The following is a 20,422-nucleotide window of genomic DNA, read 5'->3' on the forward strand; positions in this document are numbered from 1 at the left end:
TGCTATATGCAATGCTTAAAATGAAAAGTACTCATTTACTGAATCTACTAAAGGCTTCAACGCTGAAGAAGTTTCAGGTTCCCTAAATGCTACTCTAAATAAAGAACTATAGCAGTTTAAGATCACCGACACAAAGCTGCAGATAATGAAGCTAGACAGGTACACATTTACAAGGCTCATTTACTTTTCCTGTGGAAGTCTGCTGCCATTATATGGAATATTGCACTGTCTGTTTTTATTCAACAGAGAATTAGTATGAACCTCAATTTTTCCCTTTCTCTCTCTCCTAGAAAAATGTGGATGGCTTTTGTTAAAACAAGCAACAACAACAAAAAATAATATAAAAAGATCAAATTAAGACCTATCTCCAAGTTCCCTTTTGACAATAACTGCTTTCCAGAAAAAAGGAAAATGCACAGAAATTTAGCGTTATTCTTAAATAAGAAATGTTCTGAGTGAATATGTGATAAAACTCAAATACTCATTTACTATACACACTGTGGAAGAAACAAATCAAGTTAATAAAGACTTTCACACCTTTGTAGAGGTAAACCAGGAGGTAGGAACTAGATGACCTTTAGGGTCCCTTCTAAGCCAAACCTTCTGATTCTATGACCAAGAAACCTAATACATTAGGTTCTCCAATTATATCTTTCCACAGACCTCCCACAAGCAGAACATCTACCATATAAAAGTCACCAAGTAATTATGAACTCATGTGAAAATGACCATCTTTTCACAGCTGTGTGAAAGACGAGCTGCTCCTGACACACTTTTTCCTCCAGCAGGATGCATGTGGGGTGTACATTACTTTGTCTCCAATTTCCAAAATACCCCAAATAAACAGGAGTCAAATCAGTTTATTTTAATCAAGGTGAAAAATCATTGAAGGTTGATATGTATTCAGCAATCCAACTTTGCTATTGAGAATTGTTACAGTCTGAATTATTTTGAACTTAGGACACTGCTGCTTTCTCTATAATGGTATACAGCTATTCAGGAAAGCTAAACAATGAAAGTTTGGCAAGATTAATTTTCTAGAAGCCTGTAAGAGCTTTTGCTTATTGTTCCATTACCTGCCAGACATCTATTGATTTCCATAAATTATGTATCCCAATATATAATCCACCAAATACCAGATGCACTTGAGTTCTCCCCTAAAAAGCTCCTCATGCTCTTTTCCAGCCTTTACACACTTCTCTGGTTCTATTTAATGTCACTGTAACTGCAATTAGTTTGCTAGATCCCTTGGTGACAACTGTTTGGATTTGTTGATTTATTTGTAGGCAGTTTCCAAGCAGTGTTTCATTTATTCCTTTTTTTTACTTACATCCATTACGCTTTTATCATGCAGCAGCATACAGACTTGATTTCTGCTATATAGAAATAGGATTGGAAAAAAGGCACTTAGTATCTTTGTGATTAATAATTTTATTTTCTTCATCATTTCTTAATGGTTTCTATTTTCTCAAATGCATTTGTGAAAAAGTTATTTCTGTTTTAAAATGCCAACTCAGACCTTTTTATCATGTCTTATAATACCTCTTACGTGTCTCTAGCTCTGTGCCATTACAGACTAATATACCTTGATTATCATGGATAAAAACATCCCATCCCTCATCTCTTTTTAAAAGTAGTAAATTTTAAGTACTTTGTGCATTTTTATTCACTTCAAGTTGATTTTCATTATGCACTCACCTGCAACAGGAAGAATTCCAAATATTTTGAATAAGGGTGACACCAAAGCATGCCGTGCTAAGATATTTTGGCAGCCATCTTACAAGAAATTTCAAAATCTAAAACTTCCCACTTCACTAAAGCATGCTCTGCAATATAGTTTTTTTGTTTTCATCAGAACCACCTGATGTGCACACCAAGATTGCTATATCTGATTTTCAAGGGCATAATGCTTCCTCAAGGAAGTAGAAAAAGCACAAAGGCCATCCACTTAGCCCCTCGCCTACAAACATTTGGTAATCCTGTCACTAGGATATAAAAGAAAGATATTCTGTTTTGAAGGAAGTTATTTGCAAAACAATGCTAATATTGACCACAATCAGGATTAGAGAATAAACAAATTATGCAGCTATTCATAATGACATGGTTCTACTGACAAAATCATAAGACACAAGAGAGATTTCAGGCATTTGCATTTAAAGACAAAGCTTTCAAATAATTACCTAATGACAGCATCATTCCTGCTACAGTCAATTATCTCTGTTCCACATGATTGACAAAAGATATGCGTTGTGGAATTAAAATAGAAAATTGTTTGTGTAATGATACAACTGTAAATTAGAGACATTAAATGTCATTATTTCTTTTGTCTTTAAAAACAAAGTATCATGTAAGTGCAATTCAAGAAAATGAGATGTCTTGGAATTAAATTTTAGGACTAAAACATGCTGGCATACTTTGATTATGTATCAAGCAGCAGATTTTCTTTCAATCTTGCTACCTTTTTTACCCTCACAAATTCATCCATAATTTCTTATGCAGAGTTACCAAAAACATCAGCTTTTATTTTACACAAGCTTCAGCATTTTCCATACAGCCCTCAGGGAGAACCTGTATTCCTGAATGAGATGCATCCTACCATAGCTAAATAACTGTATATTCTTCCTTCCCAATGTAAGAAAAAAAAATTCTCAGACAAGGTAAACCAAAAGAAGTGTGTGTGTGCAGGTGTGTAATAACACCCACATTCTGTCTCTTCATTGCTTGCCTATTTTTCAGACTTCAGCTACCCAATCATCACATGTGGTTTCCAAAGACTGATGTAAGGAGCTAAGTGTCCAAAAATGCAGGTACTGACAGAATGGTAACCACCACAGCTGATCATGACTGGAAGAGACAAGAGCAGAATGCAGAATATGTATTCTTTTCTAGAACCAGAAATAAGCTCATCTTTAAGCAAAACTGTAGAAACCTTATTATGAAAAGCACCATAACAATAGTGCCACATGGCACCATTCACCAGTTAGTTTTTCCCCTTCTCATATTCCTAATAAGCCCTATTCCCACCAGGACAGAAGCTTCCCCACCAACAGAGACTAATGAGACTGGCCAAGTCAGTGTGTCAACTTTAACAAAAAACACACACACAGACAAAAAAAAATAGAAAAAGAATTCATCTCACTTGTACAAAATTTCAGACCCACAGATGTCTTACCATCTAAAATTTGAACTGCATTGAAACTACCATGGAAGCAAAGTTAGAATGGAAAAAACAAGACAGCATAGCCTAAGAAGCAAGGGTGAGCAGTTTGGCATTTGCATTATCTCATTGCAGTTGTTGCTGTAATTAAAACCACAGAAGAATTCAAATGACTTCCTCATTTAGACTGCAAAGAAAGCAGAAGTTCACATCAAAATGAAGTAGACTAATCAGAGTGATAGGTGGGTTGCACATCATAGAGCTGTTCTCATCCAATTTTCATTCTACATCTCTGGGGCACAATCGTAGTTCATATAATGCAAGAAATATAACTGGGTGGGGGGGGCAGGGAGCACAGAAGAGTGGGGTTTGCAGGTTTTTTTAAAAGATATTTTACTTGCTTTTTCTTTCTTGCTGGAGAGACAAATGTTTGGCCTCACCAAATGTCACTGAAATTTCAAAAGGTCATCTGCCTTTTCTCAATAAAGTGTCTCCCATTTTCCTCTTTCATGTGCTTAAGGCAGAAATCCCAGGATAAACACAGTTCCCCCATGTAGCCTATGTAGCCTTGTTTTCACAGTCAGCTTATTTCACAGGTGCTGTATTTTTTATTAACAGCAGAATTTTAAGTATTAAATACCTGTACTGATGATCTGTAGCACCTGTTTATTATCTCAGTTTTGATCAATTAAAACTTTATTTCAACTTTACTTACAGAACATAGCTAGTATACATACAACAGTGAAATACAAACTGGCATTTTACTTTCAAAATTATAAAGATGATGAGGGAATAAAATATTGGAATAAACAAGTAAACATATTAATTCATCACATATTCAAGGCTTAGCCAGGTCTTAATCTTCTATACATTTATGTTCTCTGTCTTACAATTTTCTTATGCTTCAGCTGTGCAATTTAGCTATTAATGTAGGGCAGAGCAAGTGAGAATCCTCTCCTACCTCAACAGAAATCACAGCTCACTTTTTTCCTGCTCCTGCCCCCACTTTCTTGATTTCTGAAGTCATGATACTATGCACACAGATGAAACAAAGCAGGAGTAAGAGAAATTTATGATTATTAATGTAATTTTGTGAATCAGAACTTGAAGGCTCCTGTGGGATCATATAAACACAACAGAACAGAGCATTTGTAGAGAAGTATTAGCCTCCCGAGGATTCAGCACATGCTTATGTAAAGCCCTTTATTTCTAATACTTTCATGCTCAGCTGTCATTTACTAATCAATACCCAGGCTCCTCCATTACAAATTACCATCCTATCAAGAGCAGATAATGTCTGTTCAGCACAGTGGAGGTAGTTCTTTTCTACTTACTTTTAATTACTTCAGGTCAATTCTAAATTAAATGAAAAGGCATTGCTGCTAACTTTTGGTAAGAGCAAAAGAGATGTTTGAATTCTCTTCTGCTTCCAGATTCCCATCAAGAAGAATGGGACTAAAATCTCTGTATTAATAAAATGTGGTTCCCAAAACAAACAGTTATTTGAAGTTCATCAAAACTTTACAATTTATTTCTGGTTCTGGAAAAATTCCATGAGTTTACAACTTATCTCCCTCTAGATATATTACTGAAAGAAGGAAATACATTTAGTATATGATGTTTCACAATCAGGTTATAGGACTCAGTTTAATACACCAAAAAAATGCCACTACTATTTAATCATCACATGATCTTGGGTAAAGAGTAGATCCCTCAGATGATGCAAACACGTGTTCATCAGTACACATCAAGAGGTAGCAGCAACATTAACAGCAAAGCACAGCAAATGATGCTGTCAAGAATGGAAAACAGCCGTTGCCAAAATGAAACGTTGTCATTTGGCTGTTAAGCTGTCGGTTACCTGTTAAAGATTTACTGTCTCTGTGCCACTTACCATACAGAAAAGGCAAGTGCACATTAAAAAATCAGCCATCAAGGGAATTGTTATGGTCACAATCAGACCAGCTAGGACCACTATCCAAGGCTCCAGGGCAGCTGATAGCTCCTCCCTTGGGAGGGGTCTTTACAACACTTCTATCCATAGCTGATAGGTCCAAATTGCTTAACACTCAAAAGAGTGATTTCCATCTAGTTGAAATGCATGGGATACGATAGTGAAACTTAGAAAATGTGCGACAGAAGAAACACAAGAAAACTGATACATTTTAGAAGTGATATATATACATTAAGTCCTCTCCCTCAATCCACTGGTTTACAGCCCCAAGTCTACATATTATGACAAAGAAGTGTTAGAACTAGACACATTTTAAATATATCTATATCCAAATATGCTGCTTCTCTCTTTCTGCAGTTGCTGATGCCAGAAGCTAAATCAGAAGAACATTAAAAGTCCTTCAATTTTTTTACTTGCTATGTTCATTTCCAGCTAAGTCAAGCAGCAAATTCTGAAACAATATTTTTTGCCTCAGTTATCAGTGACTCATTGCACTGCACAGGCAGTGAAAAGCAGTATTCACTTACATCATCTTTTTTGAAATTCACACTTCCTACCTGCTCTCATACATCAGCAGTGGGATTAACTTTGGCAAAAAGCTATGAGTATTTTTTGCAGCAGAGATGGCAATATTGATCAAAAGTTTTTTTTTCCTCTGAAATTACTGTGAAGTAGCACAGAAGTTTTTTTAAGAGCAGTGGTAAAGATTTAAATTCTGAAAAGCATCGATTTCTAACAAGTACTTGAAATATAAGGAAGGGCATACACAACGGTACTTAGAATTTATTAATGTGGTAAAATCTTAATGCTTGGTAGAAACCAGAAGTGATCTAAAACAGATTTTTTCCTAGAAAGAACTGGAATTAAGTACACAAACATCAGTAATGTTTAAAATAACCAATCACCTGAAAGTATTCAGAGAGCATTTCAATAACAGAGAAGACAACATTCACATGATTTGATCACTTTGTTAAACATTACAGTGCATTGTGGTTATAGTTGCCTTTCTGGATTTGCCTGTAATTTAATTTATCCACCCTGAATATCTCTGAAAGATCTCTGTATGTCTTGATACCAAATATTATTGATCAGTACACACTTTAAGGAAGTCAAACCTGTATTAGCTGCATGACTAAATAACCATCTGTCTGACTGATAAGAAATACCAGAGCAACTTAGAGATTAAGCAAGCAAAGCCTTGCTTTGTATGCTTCTGCATGCCTGGTGCACAAGAAGAGGGATTATAACCTGTTATTCCAGTGACAAATTTTTCAAGTACAGCATTGAAAAATAGCCACAATGCTTGAAGCAAAATGTCAGTACCTTAAATCAGAAATCTTGAAAGGCCAATCATTGCCAGGAGGCTGGGGGTGTTTTAGAATAGAGCTCTAGAAAAGTGATTTTATTTATGAAATCAAGACAAAAGACTTACAATGAGTTCTAGAGGTATACAGAGTTTTTTAATAGAACCTTGTAATTCCCCAGCCACAAAACAGACTTTGAGCCAAAGGCACAGAGAAATTTTTGACTATCCAAATCAAAGAAAGTTTTAAACATGTTGTATCAAAAACTCCCTGGAAGTCTGCATCCTTTTAATCCCACTGGCTCAGAGTTTTACAGTCCTGACCACCTCTCAGTATAGCACTGTCAAAGAAAAGGAGACTTGGAGCTATACCAGAAAGACACCTGGCCACCATAAAGATTACAATCTGTTTATCATCCATCTAAAAGTCATGGATCCTGACTAGCTTATCAAAAAGAGTGGGAAGCATGGGAAAAATGTCTAAGCTTTGTTTTAAAATCTTCAAGGGTTTAATCTATTTCTCCTGCCAAACTTTCTTTTGACAGTAAATCAGCTTTATCAGCAAAGTCTGCTCCTATGTTAAATTCTTGTCACGCCTGTGTCCCAGTGCACCTCTTATGGCCATTTACTGGCCCCAGCAGAGCAATGACAAATGTGGGGCAAAACAAAATAAATGAGTTCATTTAACATTTTGTCTTCTCCTCAAAAATATCGTAAGTCACACTCAACCAGCTGAAAGCTGGCTGCTTTACAGGGACCCAACATAGACCCAGAACATCTCTACCAATGGAAAGAGGGAGAACCACACCACTAAGTGGGAACAGACAAAAAATTATTTCAAATTGTTTCAGCCCTGCCCAATGTACTACACCATCGTATTCACAGCCATCTCTAGAGCAGCTGGATGAAGAGTGTGATCGCTCACACTCTAAATATAAAGGAATTCTTTAAAAAATATTAGAAAAATATCTAATTAGAATCGAATTTTAAACTATCAAAATGTAAACCCTATTACAGTTGACAAGTCATATATATGCCATTAATAATACAAATAAAATGATTTTTACACTGAGATCAATTTAAGTTTTAAATTTTTTCCTTTAACATAAAGAAGGGTGGGGGTGGCACTTAGAAAAAATAACAATGAAACCTTTCTCCTCTTTTTTTTTTTCTTTTGCAAACAGTACAAAAAAAAAAGAATGGAATAAAAAAGTTCTAGTGATTTTTAATTTTCAGTATAACCAACATCCCCAAATGCAATTGCCTGCATAATTTACAACCTCAGCTGTGCAGGTTAAAAGCCTAATTCCTTTCCATCTAAATATTTATACAAATCTTCTTGATAACCTAAATTTAATAAGCAGAAAAAATATATTGATTCCTTGACTCAATACTTATAAATGTTACATTGTTTTGATAAAAAATATATCATTTCTCTATAAAAGAGTGATGGTATAGCAATTGCATACAGGATTATCTAGGTCATAATTAAAGTAAATTTTTCAATTTTTAATTTATTTTCAATAAAAATACAGCAAGGTATAAAAACATCCTTAAGTAGTGAATAATAAATACATAATTTACTGTGTTTAAGGAGCAAGCTTTGAAGGAAATAATATATGTAAAAAGAAAAAGCAGGATTAAAATCAATAGTTTAATCAAGGGTTCCTACTTACTGATTTCAGTCATGATTTAATCATGGTTATACAGGGTATTTAAATGAAATCTCCATGCTGTGAAAATAAAATTCAGTTCTGTAACCACATCCCCACACCTCCCTGATTCCCAGGACAAACCCCTTAGATGTGGCAAAATAAATGCTGTAATCACAGGTACATTTATTTCAAGAATCATACAAATGTTTTTGTTTATGATATTTGTAACTGGATCAATTCCCAGACTATACAGAAGTTCTGTTACTTTACAGTTGTAAATCTACTGCACAGCTGGAAGTGTGTTTGTGAATTTTGTCATTAAGTACACTTAATAACAGAAGCCACTTGAATAGCAAAAATGAGGGTGAAAAGATATACATTAGCCCCACTTCCTACAAAAGAGATGGAAATGATGGAAGTTTTTGCTTAACATACCAAAACAAACCTATAAAAATATTTTAAACAGAATGAGAATTGAGAACTTTGATTTATGGTACTAAGCCAATTATCAAACTCATTCTGTCCCTAGGCAGAACAGATTTTGGATTTGTTTGTAGTTCTTAGGTGTTTATTCCTTTAAATGTAAGCTTCAAACTTAGGTATTAACCAACACAGGAGTAGCTCTACTAGGTACCTCCAGCCAAGTACATTTTTCTTACAACTTTACATGTAATTATAAGAAGAAAGAGGTCAAATAAACAGGCCAACATAAAAGCAGGAAGAGCAGCACCTGAGCCTGTGCTCAGACAAGCGAGCAATACCTCATCACCTGAGTCCTGGTACACACAGGAAATCACATTTGACTCAAGTCCTGACAACTCTGCTGCTGTAGCGCCTGCTGCCAGCTACTCCTTGGACTTGTGTCTCTCCAGATCCCCAGGAGGTAAAGTTCTCAGAACTCGTCAAATGCCACAGTTTCCAGCTACATTAGCAGAAGAAATGCTTTTCTATTATATATACACACAAACATTTACATGTAAATAAGAGTGACATTACAGGCAATTCTGCCATAGTATTTTCTCTACACTTTATTTAAAATAAGATCTGCAATAACAGAAATATCCCATTGGCCAGTAAAATATTTCCACTTGCCCCTTTTATTCTTTCATAGGCTTAATTCACTTAGTGTGCAGGAACTGTATTAAATTAGGTCCTGGAACATTCCAAATTACTGTCAATAAATTATCTCCCTGTCATTGGAGCTAATTTAACCATCTTAGATTGCTTCAGATAATTTGCAATTCTTAATTATTAACAATTAACAAGTCTCCTAATTTAACATGAAATATCTCTATTATTAATCCAAGTAGTCAAACCCTGTAATAGTGACCTTCCTAAATCTGTAACTGCAACAGCTTGGTGGTTAGATTGGAAATCTCATATCCAGGGTGGTAATTCCTCCCCAGGTGGGTAGGAATTCCTAGGGAAAGGTAATTCCTTTCCCTGGTGTGGTGAACAGTCCTGTTGGAGGACTAAGTCACAGACAATTGCATTGGCCTCTCTTTGCAGAGTTCCTGCCAGGATCTGCTGCAGAGACACATGGTGTACACAGCCTTACTGGAAAAAATCTGGATTACAGATTTCATTCCTCCCTACTCTCAAATACCACTTTCTCTGGAGGGTGACCATACAGAAGCCTTGGCATTTCAAAGTGGCAATTGCTCAGGCTGGGTCAGACTTACACACTGTGGTAACAGATCCAGCCAGTTAGAAACATTATTTTCAGTTCACTGCAAAATTCAAGCACAGTCTCTTAACTACATTTGAGCTTTAAAACACTAATGGCCCGTACTGAGCATTTAATACTAGAGCTTTTCAAGAGCTTTGCATGGAATTACCTAAACCAGTCTGCTGATAATTTCTGATTTGGGGCAATGCACTCCAAGACACAATATTGCAAAAGATAGAAGAAAAATTGGAAATTGCTATCTCCGGTCAATGAAGTAACCCTGAGAGTAGAGAATTTTTTGACAAGTTACTTCACACTGAGAAAAATATGAAAACAGAAAGGTATTAAATACAAGGTAAGGACAGATAAATCAGTTAGTCTGGATGGCTTTCAACTTGAGTAAGGGAGTTAAATACCACCACCTGTATAAAGAGTAACCTGGGATTCTTCAACGATTATTTCAGACTGTAAGTTGTGTTTCTGATCTACAACAAGGCATTTGCAGTAAACAGGATGGTGTTAATTTAGCACACCCCACTGAATTACTGAATGAGTCCAAACCTGCTGTGACTGGGAAAACATAATAGAACCTGACCATCCAGGTAAAGAATTACTTAAATGCATTGATTCTTCTGCCAGAATTTTTCCTTCATGAAAGCAATTTTTAATTTTTATGGATACTATTAACCTTGTTCTAGAACATACTACCAGGAAAAAAAAATGCAAGATATCATCTAAAATGTGATGGGCTGTCATAGTGTAGCCTCACTGTAGAAGAAAAAAGAACAAAATAGAAGAGCACTTTCTTCCTGCCTACCTCTTGTTCCTTTTTAAGGCTGCCCATCTCCTTACCCTTTGCCCTGTCCCAAATCCCCAGGCACAACTCTTTAAACCTTACGGTCCACACTCCCGAACCTCATACTAAGTTGTTTCTGCACAAAAAGCTCTAAATGTTTGCATCAACTTCCATGACAAAGTCTCAACAGGGAATAGGGTCAACAGTGAACAGGAAGCACAAGTGAAGTGCTACCAAAGTACCTTGCTAAAGACAATGTCTATAGTCAGCCAGTGGCTGCCTGAGCTTTGGTGAATGTTCCATAAGCAAAATAACTCTTGCCTTTAAATTAGTAAATATAAAGAAATTCAAAGTACTGTCTCTGAATCTGCTGAGCAGGGATATAGGCAGCTTGTAGCCCTCACAGTCAAATCAGGCCTTCACAAAGTGCCAAACAAAAGAAAAGTGTGTTACATAGTGTAGCCCACATCCCTACACTCCCCCCAAACACACACACACACACACTGCTCATGTGCTCGCTCTGACTCTGTTCACATGCTCAGGCCTCCAGCAGAAGCAAAGCCTGTGTCAAGATTTATAGCTCTGCTCCCCTCCTACCACTGAGACCAGACACAGCCAGAGCTCACATGGGACAGAGGTTTGCACCACAGAGCATTCTTCCCTCGAAAGCAGAACAGTTAAACTAACAGAACTCTGCAAAATTACACATCAGATTTTTGGTATTTTCAATGCTGCCAACTGTGTTCCCAGGACCAAGAGTGTATCTGCTCTTTGAGAGGATCCTTAAGAAGAACAGCTGTTCATTGTGCAAGTAAGAGCTTGGAAACTCAAGTCTCCCAGGATCAGTCCTCCTTCACTTCAGGCTTAAAAGCTGAAAAAAATTGAAAGCATAATCCCTGATGTTTTCCATATACTTGCAGGTCTAAAATGTTTGCCCTCTGAATATGCCAACACTGCAAATAACTGGGTAAGAAGCTAATCACTCTCTGGGTTTCAGGATAATTTATAGATACACAAAGCACCTCACTGGTACATCTACACAGCAGTCAAATTGGTCTGTTTGTAAATGGTTTCATCTACCTGCCAGCAAAGAGATGAAAAAGAATATTGATAGCATAACTGGGGAGTTATGTAAATTGGACAACTAAAATGACTCCAAATAATCTCTCAGTCTTTCCTATCCCCACAATAAAACTCATTAATCCTCTCTTTTGTACACAACCTTCGACAGCCATGCAATTTTATTCCAGCTGCCACTAGAACAGTAGTCAAAGAAAAGGGAAGAAAATAGATTTTGAAAGTTGGCACTCATTCTGTGTAATTTTTTTTTTTTTCTGATTACAAACAGTGGAACCAGGACACTAACCATTTTTGATGTTACTGTTTTAAAGCTATTTGTTATGCATAAATCTGCTATTTGTTTCTAACATACTGGTTGTAATTTTCTAATTATTTCTGACTTCTCATCTTTTTGTTAGCATAAAAAACAGTAACACTTAACTTTTCTCCATAGCAGTAATTAGGAATTTACAACCTCACATAGATATCCTGCCAACACGAACTGGATGTAAGCAAGTTTTAAAGTGAATGGTAATAAGCTTGTTAAGAAAAAACATAAAAAAGCTATCATACACATGAAAAGCTATCAAAGTTTCATATGAAGAAATAGTTTTATCCAAGAACTAGACTGCATAATTAAGCAATAGAAACCTTAGTTATAAACCAATTTTAATTAAAGGTAATCTGACTAATTTCAACTAAGTAAAAATTTAAGTCAGACAACATATTTGTATCCATTTTCTAAAATACCCATCTCTTCTCCACAGTGTCTGATCAAACTTGCCAGTGAAAAACATTTTGAGTAGGCAACTTGTAATACAGCTATGGTTTATTTCTGTCAGAGGCTGACTGCTGAAGTGTGAAAGAAACTCATTAAAAACTTCTCACTGTGATTCTGCATTATAAGGAAAAAAAGAAAGAAAATACTTAATGAAGGGTACACTTAGCCTGAAGACACATTCATATTCTGCTTTTCATTTTACACTATGTTAGTAAGCAATTAAAAGACAGCAATTAGTCACAGAGACACTATTCATACTGGTCATACTGGGAGATTATACACTTCAGCACTGATTTTATGTTAATATTATGAAAGTAATGAGGGAGATCAAGATAATACAGCTAAATAAATAGAAGGATCTTTTACCTTAATCTTAAGACAAGATTCACCGCACATGGAACTCCACTGTATTCCTCACTAACAGCAGGCTGAGACTATTAGAGAAAAAAAGCAAAGAATCTTGTAAAGGATGCCAAAGGAAAAAAAAAAATCACAAAAGTTTTCCATGCTAACAGTTTGAAGTTAGCACCGAATATTTAACACATCCTCTAACTCTTAGAAACCCTTTAAACACTTTCAGTACACAGCCTATAATATAGCTGATACTAGTAAAATTCCCATATCTCAATTACAGAGAAACAAGTAATAAATAAGGCCTGCATTAAAGCACTGAGTTTAGGAGCTTATAATCCACTTTGCGTCAAAGCAACAATTACCTATTGAATAATATGCACACAGTAAAAATTCCAAACTGCTACTCACATTATTTTTGTGTAACAGTTTTTGTTGTTAAAGAAGTCTTACATCTACCCATATGCAAGGAACTAGCAGCATATCAAAGCAGGTATCAAGCTCAGAGGACGTCTTCCGCAGAGAAAAATCAGGAACACTGATATCTTTCACCCTATCACTCCTCCCTCACACTGTGATATCCTCCCAGCTCTCAACTAAAATCTATATGAAGTCTCAAGCAAAAGTGTATCCTACATACAGAATGCACCAGGCTCTTCTACCCTACTATGATTTCATACCCAACTTGGGATATTGTCACCAAGTCACAGAACAGCCTGCTCAGAAGTCACAAAGGGCTCAGAAGCCCTCCCAAAATAAAGACTTGCATCACAAATTTCATTTGACCTTTTTTTAAACAGTTTTCCATATCAAAGCCACTTTTTAAAAAGTTATACAAGATCTGTATTTTATTATCTATATATTTTCAGCAAACATTATTGAATTTTTGGAAAATTCTTTTTTACAATCACTAAAATAAGAGTGGGTTTTTTTCTGCTTCAAATAAATTCCTTCCATTCATATACTATTATTTCTATACTATTATTTCTACTATACTATTATTTCTGCATCTTCAACAGATATGTCATGCCAGTATATAGGAATGTGGATCCCAAAGACTCAAGAGGCACACACTAACAGTGACAAGATGCACTAGTCTTAGTTTCAAGTCATTTTCTAGAGCATTTCAAGAAACAAAAAATCAACAGAAGACTTCAGTCAGAGGGTTTTTTCACTTTCATAAACGAAGCAACTTTTTTTATTATGAGTTACCTGTGTATAAACCAGGTCACAAGTAGTAGAACTCTCAACATTTAAGATAGTAAGACTGTGTGGTGAAAGGCCTTTTTTTTGTACCTTGCTTACATAAAGTATCTGAGATGCTGAAGAGCTGTGTAAATTAGGTCTGCAGTGGAGACACTGGGGTCATCACAGGAGCTAACAGGACTAAATCTGGCAGGAAGCTTCTAGGCTTTTAGAAGATTTCTCCAACACCAATGAAAATCAGAAGATATAAAATTGCAGGTGAAGTGGCAAGGGTCACCCACCCAAGGAACAGACATTTTTAAAGATGATTTAGTCTGCAACCCATAATCCTATTAAACAATTGATTATAGCAGCAATGCTTCCCACACTTACACAGGGCCATGAAATTCTATATAGTATTTTATTCCTCTGAATTAATCTAATATGCCTCAGTACTGAACTATTTTACTGTGTTTGGAAGAAAATACTTTAATTATAAGCTACATGTCATGATATAGATACTAAGAAGAAAAATTTATTTGGAGATGTTCTGGCTACTCCAACACAGCTTCATTACCCTTACAGGCAGCAATTAGTGTGATCTAGTTACAAAGATTCATTAAAAACAGCCAAATTACCTATCTTCATGAATTCTCCTAGGCACAAACCTAACGTGACTTTTAAATTCCTATCTATCTTATCCACTGTGTGCTGAAGTTCATTGTTACAGGCACAATGGCATAACAGCTCTATCCTCACAAGCACTTGCCATACAAGGCTGCAGAACAATACTTCCACTTCAATTCACATTTTTAACAGCAGACATGAAAAAGAAATCCCTTTACTCAAATGCTTAGAAGAAAAAAAATATTGATAAAGGTACTTTTACCTCTGCGTTGTCCTCCTCTTTCAGTCTTCGTGACTGGAAAACAAATGCAGTGAGATATGAGCTATGCAGCTTTACGCAACAAAGATCCATAAATGCTAACAATTAACATAAAGACAGAATGTCTTTTCAAGTACAAATGTCTTGGCACAAACACAATATACCTTTTCCTGAGAAATAGCAGCTTTGCCTTCCTCACTCTTCTCATCCATTTCATCATCACTCCATTCCCAGTCCCCATCTTCTGTTTTATGGAGGTGACCACTGGAACCTGGCACTCGCCTGACCTAACAAAATATTGTTTACTATTACACAGACATCTTTAGTCTTTATTGGTGTTCTGGTTAATTATTTGCAATTTTTATTCTGTGTGGACTCATTAATTTGCATCAAGAGCCACTAGCATACTCTAAAAATACCTGACCTCCTTAAGCCAGTGGTGTTTTGATGCCTTGCATCATATGAGCAGTGATCAACTTTGGTTCTACATTCTGTTGGTTGGTGGTGGTGATGAAAAACACAAAACAGGAAAAAAAAACCTAAATATAAAAATTTGGCTAGAAAAATTATGGTATTTTTCAGCATAATGAAACTTAACAGAAAGACCAAACTGGTATTAGCCCTCCTCTAAACCCCTATGGTTTGCTGCAAACCATAATGTGCAGGGAGATGCAGCATGGGACAAATTCCAGCTGCTTCTAAATCCCATCAGGTACCATAACAGCAAGATGCATGACATGAAAATAGTTGAGACCACTTCAAGTCTGAGACCATGAGCCTCCAATGAAACTGTGATTCAGGCATTAATACAATTTTTCCAAACCAGAGTTTCATAGAGAGCTGGGCACTTATGCTATTCCTGTACTGGGTTTAGGCCATGCACAATTTGGAGCTGGCTGGCCTGACACCACAAGAGCACAAGTGATAGGAGCCTTCTTCCAAAACATTTTCCATACACAAACAGGTATCGTAATGTCTCTCTGGACTCTTTTCCACTCTTCACTTCCTAAACACCCACCTGCTCCTCCCCCTTCCCTTTTGCCTATATAAGACTAAACCAGAGAAGAGGGTGAAGATTTCAGATCTCACCACAGTTCTGCATTTCCTTCAGTCTTTATGATATTCCTCCCTTATATTTCTTCCCTGTACAGCTGGATTAGAATGCCCTATTCAGTTTCTTCATATTTTGTTCTCATTTGTAACTGAGAAGAGAGGAAACCTATGCAGGGCACTGAGGGAATACCCTACTCCATCTCTTGAGGGACAAATTCTGCACAATTTTCCCTGTTTCCCATACCAAGCTCCTGTTGGACCAATTTTAGCCTAGCTACCTCCAAGTTTGGTAGAAGCAGCTCATGTGTGTTTGGGAGGGAGGACCAAGAAACATCAAAGAAAGCAATAGCACAGAAATTCTTTACTCAGCTGCAATCAGCCCAGGCACAATCAGTGGGCTCTTACTGTCTACATCATCAGGGATCAGCACAGACACAAGGTAATCTAGCAGGCAATTTCACTGCTGCTTGTGGATGTAATTTATTATCCTTCAAGGAGACTGAGGTAGGCTTTTGTTTAACAGCACAGGCATCTTCCAAATGGCTCTACACAAACCTAGCAGAGGATATCGTCCACAACTAAAAGCATGCTTTTCCAGCAGAATAGGATATATTGGTTTACAGACACATTCAAACACTGCATGGTGCACTAATCAGTATCTTCTTCTTCTGCTTCCATTTTCAGTTGTTTTGAAGACTTATTCTAAAGAGAATTATTTTAATGGGGCTTAATGATGCTTGCATCATTTGCAGAGAGAAGCACATTTCAGGTTTCTAAATAGACTGCCTTTTAATAAAAAATAAACAAATGGCTCAAGTACAAAGCAAAATACCATGTTAAATTAAATTATTTTCTTGAGAGGTTTCTGAAAGCAGGAAAACAAGTTTACTGGTACACTGTTTCAATCAGACTGATTCCCACCAACACACATGTTCACAGGAAAGAAATTATAATTTCAGTTAGAGCAAAGTACCCAACCTATTCAGCTTCCAAAAATGTGAAGTTGTTGTCTAGAACATTTTTTTAATTGGTGTGTGCTTAACACTTGCTTGGTGAACTAATTTGCATAATTTTTAACAAGCCTGGCTTTGATTACTCAGTTCTGGTTAAGGCCACAAAGAATCAGTCATATATGGAAGGCATGTACCCTACCTAGGTAAGGAAAGAGTATGAGTGGCACACCATGTCTGCGAATAAATTGTCTCTTTGTTCATCATAAACATCTCGCTCTAGTATCAGATATTGGATGGAAATATACATAATTTATATAATTAAATTTCTGTTCTTGCTATCATTTCAGATACTAGTAGCAGACTGCTACCACAGGCAGCATGTTTGCATTTGACTCCAATAACGACAGTATTAAGGCAATTGAGAATATTCTATATATTTCTCCTGATACTGTGCTACAGGTCTGCTATTTTACAGAGAGAAATAAAGCAGCAAACAAAGGAAGCTATTGATATACAAGGGCACAAAGCAAATCCAGGACAGGGCATGGAACCTAAACAAACTTCTTGTGTATCTACAAAAATAAGAAGTAAGTTGATTTACATTGCATGCAGTAGCCATTCAAATGTAATTTCCCCATCAGCTTCATTCAAAATACACAACATCGATAATTCCTTATACTAGAATTTTGTATTTCTCAGGAAGTATTTCTGAGGGAAAGGAAAACAAATTAAAACATGCTCAATTCTAATTTGCATTTTACTGATTATAAATCTAAATGATCCTTCCAAATAGGAGCTAAACTGAACCATAAAAAATGAAATCTTTTGCTAAGAAACAATGAAAGTTCCGTTTCACAAGACAAATTAATGCATATTAGAAAACATATTTCACGTAAGTCAGAAGACACAGAGAATAAAAAATTACTTTGAATGACTGGCAGTTAAACTACAGCCAACACAAAAGCAGCTCAGAACACTGCCATGTACAACCAAAAGCTATTTCTAGAAGGAAAAGCTTAATAAGCGACTGTCAACATTACCATAGCTGTGGAAGAAAGACATTATGAACATCAGTTAAAACAGCATGTTGGACAAATCAATGAGTGAAAAAACCACCACAGAATATCAAGCATTATATTAGTAGTAGTATTGTTGTATATGTTGTTCCTGGTTAAAGCTTATTGCAGAATTCAATACAGTCACAAAGGCTTAAGTATAAATGAAGCTGCTGACAGAACTCTTTGTCCCCACCTTTTTAAAGTAGGATACAGATAATGTAACATTTCCTGCCAATAACACCATGCACTAGCTTTCCAGGAGAATGTGTGTAAACAGAACGGGGCAAATGTAAATCCCACCCAGTGAAGGTCAGGCCTAATAAGCCTGACAGAGAGAGAACTCCATCAGCAGAATGCAGATGCCACATTTCCCAAGGCTTGATGAAAAGAAGGCTACAATGTAGAGAAGCAAAACATAAATTGTTGTCTTCAAGGCACTGATGTGCTCGCTGTATGTAGATACTAGAGACTGGGGAAAGAAGAATCTATTATTCATTACTGATCCTTTAGCTACTGCAATCTCTTTGCAAGTTTATTTTTGTAAAGTGACAGCAAAGGGAATGAATGCTTTCTGAACACTAAGAATTTCCTACTTCCTTATTCTTTTCTTATTCGAAACAGAAAAGGACTGGGCTCACTTACAGATTATTTTATTTCAGAGTCTAAATTTAATAAATAAATAAATAAAAAGCATACACTGTGGGGTACCAGTGCATGAACATAAAGCATTACTGCATTTCATACATGGTACAACACATGATCTTAGACTACATTACAAATCCAGTCTGTCAGTAAGAGCAATATTATGCATCTACTGTATTTTTCCTCCTTTTGCAGGAAGATGACTGAACTAGTAACACTGAATTTTCCACTATCTGAAATATTTAATGTATTCCTATTGAAGCTCTGGTAACTGAATACTTGCAATGGAGGCCTGGAGAAATTTAAACCAGCATTTTTAAACTTTGTTCCACAGAAAGAATATGGTGACCTGAAATTATGGGAAGTAAGATGTGTTTGTGTAAGTAAAACTGATGGCACTAATAAGCATTAGTATTGAGTATCATGAAAGGTACCTTGCCACCCTCCATACACAGGTAACAGAGAGCCCAAATTTAATTTGCTTCTGAATTCATGGAGAGTAGCAAATGTGTAGATTCCATGCATTTAAAGCACATCTAGGAAAGTCTTTGTGGAACCCTGACACTGCTTCCTATTAATTTCTAACTAGACAATAGTCAGTGCTGTTGTCCAGTTTTTGCATTTGTTGTTTGTATCTCTACAGAGGACAAGCTATAATTTTTTGGTTTTAATTTTTAAACACATATCCTTCCAGAAATACTGCAGCTGGAGATAAAATTGCTTTTATTTTACAACTTATTGTCTTTTACTTTACCACAACTACATATGCTAGTACAGTAGTGGAGATACACCAAATCCCACATACCCCAGAGAGCAGTAATGACAAGGTGTTTATTTAAAAACTTCACCTTTTTCATTTTCTGCAGTCTGTCATCATAAAAGCCTAAATCTGACTTTCAGGCAGAAAAAAAGAAAGACCAGTCAACTGATGCCGTATACCTTAATCTCACACTGGTTCTTACAGGAAGCTGGACTCCCACTGCTACACAGATCCCTGAAGATCTTATAGAAAAAATAAACTCTTCAAAGTATTAATAGTTACTTGGCAATTGATAAGGACAGGGTTTTTGCATAGCCAATCTTCCCCCCCTTTTTTTTTTAATCACAAGTTTCAAGAGCTTCACTTCTCATACAACTTCATGAGAAGTATTTGTAAAACCAGTTCCCATGCCAGTTCCATGCTAGTTATTTTATGGAAAGAACAGTGATGAGAAATAGGACATCACTGAATAGTTTTGGTTTTAGCACCACACTTTGCTCCATGTATTTTTCTCTCAAAAGAAATCCCTAGACCAGTTCCTTCCATACACAGCTTATGCTTATAGAGCAAACAGATTTTATAATTTTTACCTTTCACCATCTTGCAAACCTCTCCTGAATGCTTCCTAATACAGAAAAGCAAATTTCCATCTCCAGCCCTATGCATTTATTTTTTTATTCCAATGCAACAAAGAAAATCAGCCTATCATTGTGCATTCAATTATGGCACAAGTGTTTTGCTTAAAACAGTTACAGCTTTAATCACAGCTTAGCTCCTGAGGTTAATGGAGTCACTTTCTACAATATATAGTACAGCAAAAGCACACTGTTCTTTTTGCATAAGAACACCTACACTGTAATCACATTTTTGCAAGAAAAAACAAACCCAAACCACAAAAACCTTGGGGTCCAAGACAGAACATGAATTCCCACATGTTCACATCATCCTTTGTTGAAGAGTTGAAGCACTACCTCAGGAGAAGGCTGGTCCCCATCCAACCCAGTCTCACAGATCATGTGAACATCCTAACCCCTTCTCTGCCGGCTATTTTTAAGCTCCTCTGAATTCATTACATTGTGAAGTCTTATTTCTATTCTGATGGAAGCCACAAAACTTCTGCAAGCCTGAATATGTTTTAAGCAATTCAAATCCTTTCTTTT

General features: G+C 36.2%; 1 protein-coding gene across 7 annotated transcripts in view; it reads right to left on the reverse strand.

The window, feature by feature from the left end:
• STK39 (serine/threonine kinase 39) overlaps nucleotides 1–20,422 on the reverse strand; it is an 84,096-nt gene that overhangs the window by 22,859 nt on the left and 40,815 nt on the right. For 6 of the 7 annotated variants that reach the window (XM_077785029.1, XM_077785030.1, XM_021534750.2 and 3 more), the window contains 3 exons: nucleotides 14,961–15,083; nucleotides 14,800–14,832; nucleotides 12,741–12,808 (listed from right to left, as the gene is read on the reverse strand). In XM_077785029.1, the coding sequence (XP_077641155.1) occupies nucleotides 12,741–12,808; nucleotides 14,800–14,832; nucleotides 14,961–15,083 (224 nt within the window). Of the gene's footprint in view, nucleotides 1–744; nucleotides 1,377–12,740; nucleotides 12,809–14,799; nucleotides 14,833–14,960; nucleotides 15,084–20,422 lie in introns of those variants that run through there. The other variant, XM_077785028.1, reaches the window with a different exon arrangement.

Source organism: Lonchura striata, chromosome 8 (genome assembly GCF_046129695.1).
Source record: "Lonchura striata isolate bLonStr1 chromosome 8, bLonStr1.mat, whole genome shotgun sequence".
Taxonomy (NCBI): Eukaryota; Metazoa; Chordata; class Aves; order Passeriformes; family Estrildidae; genus Lonchura; species Lonchura striata.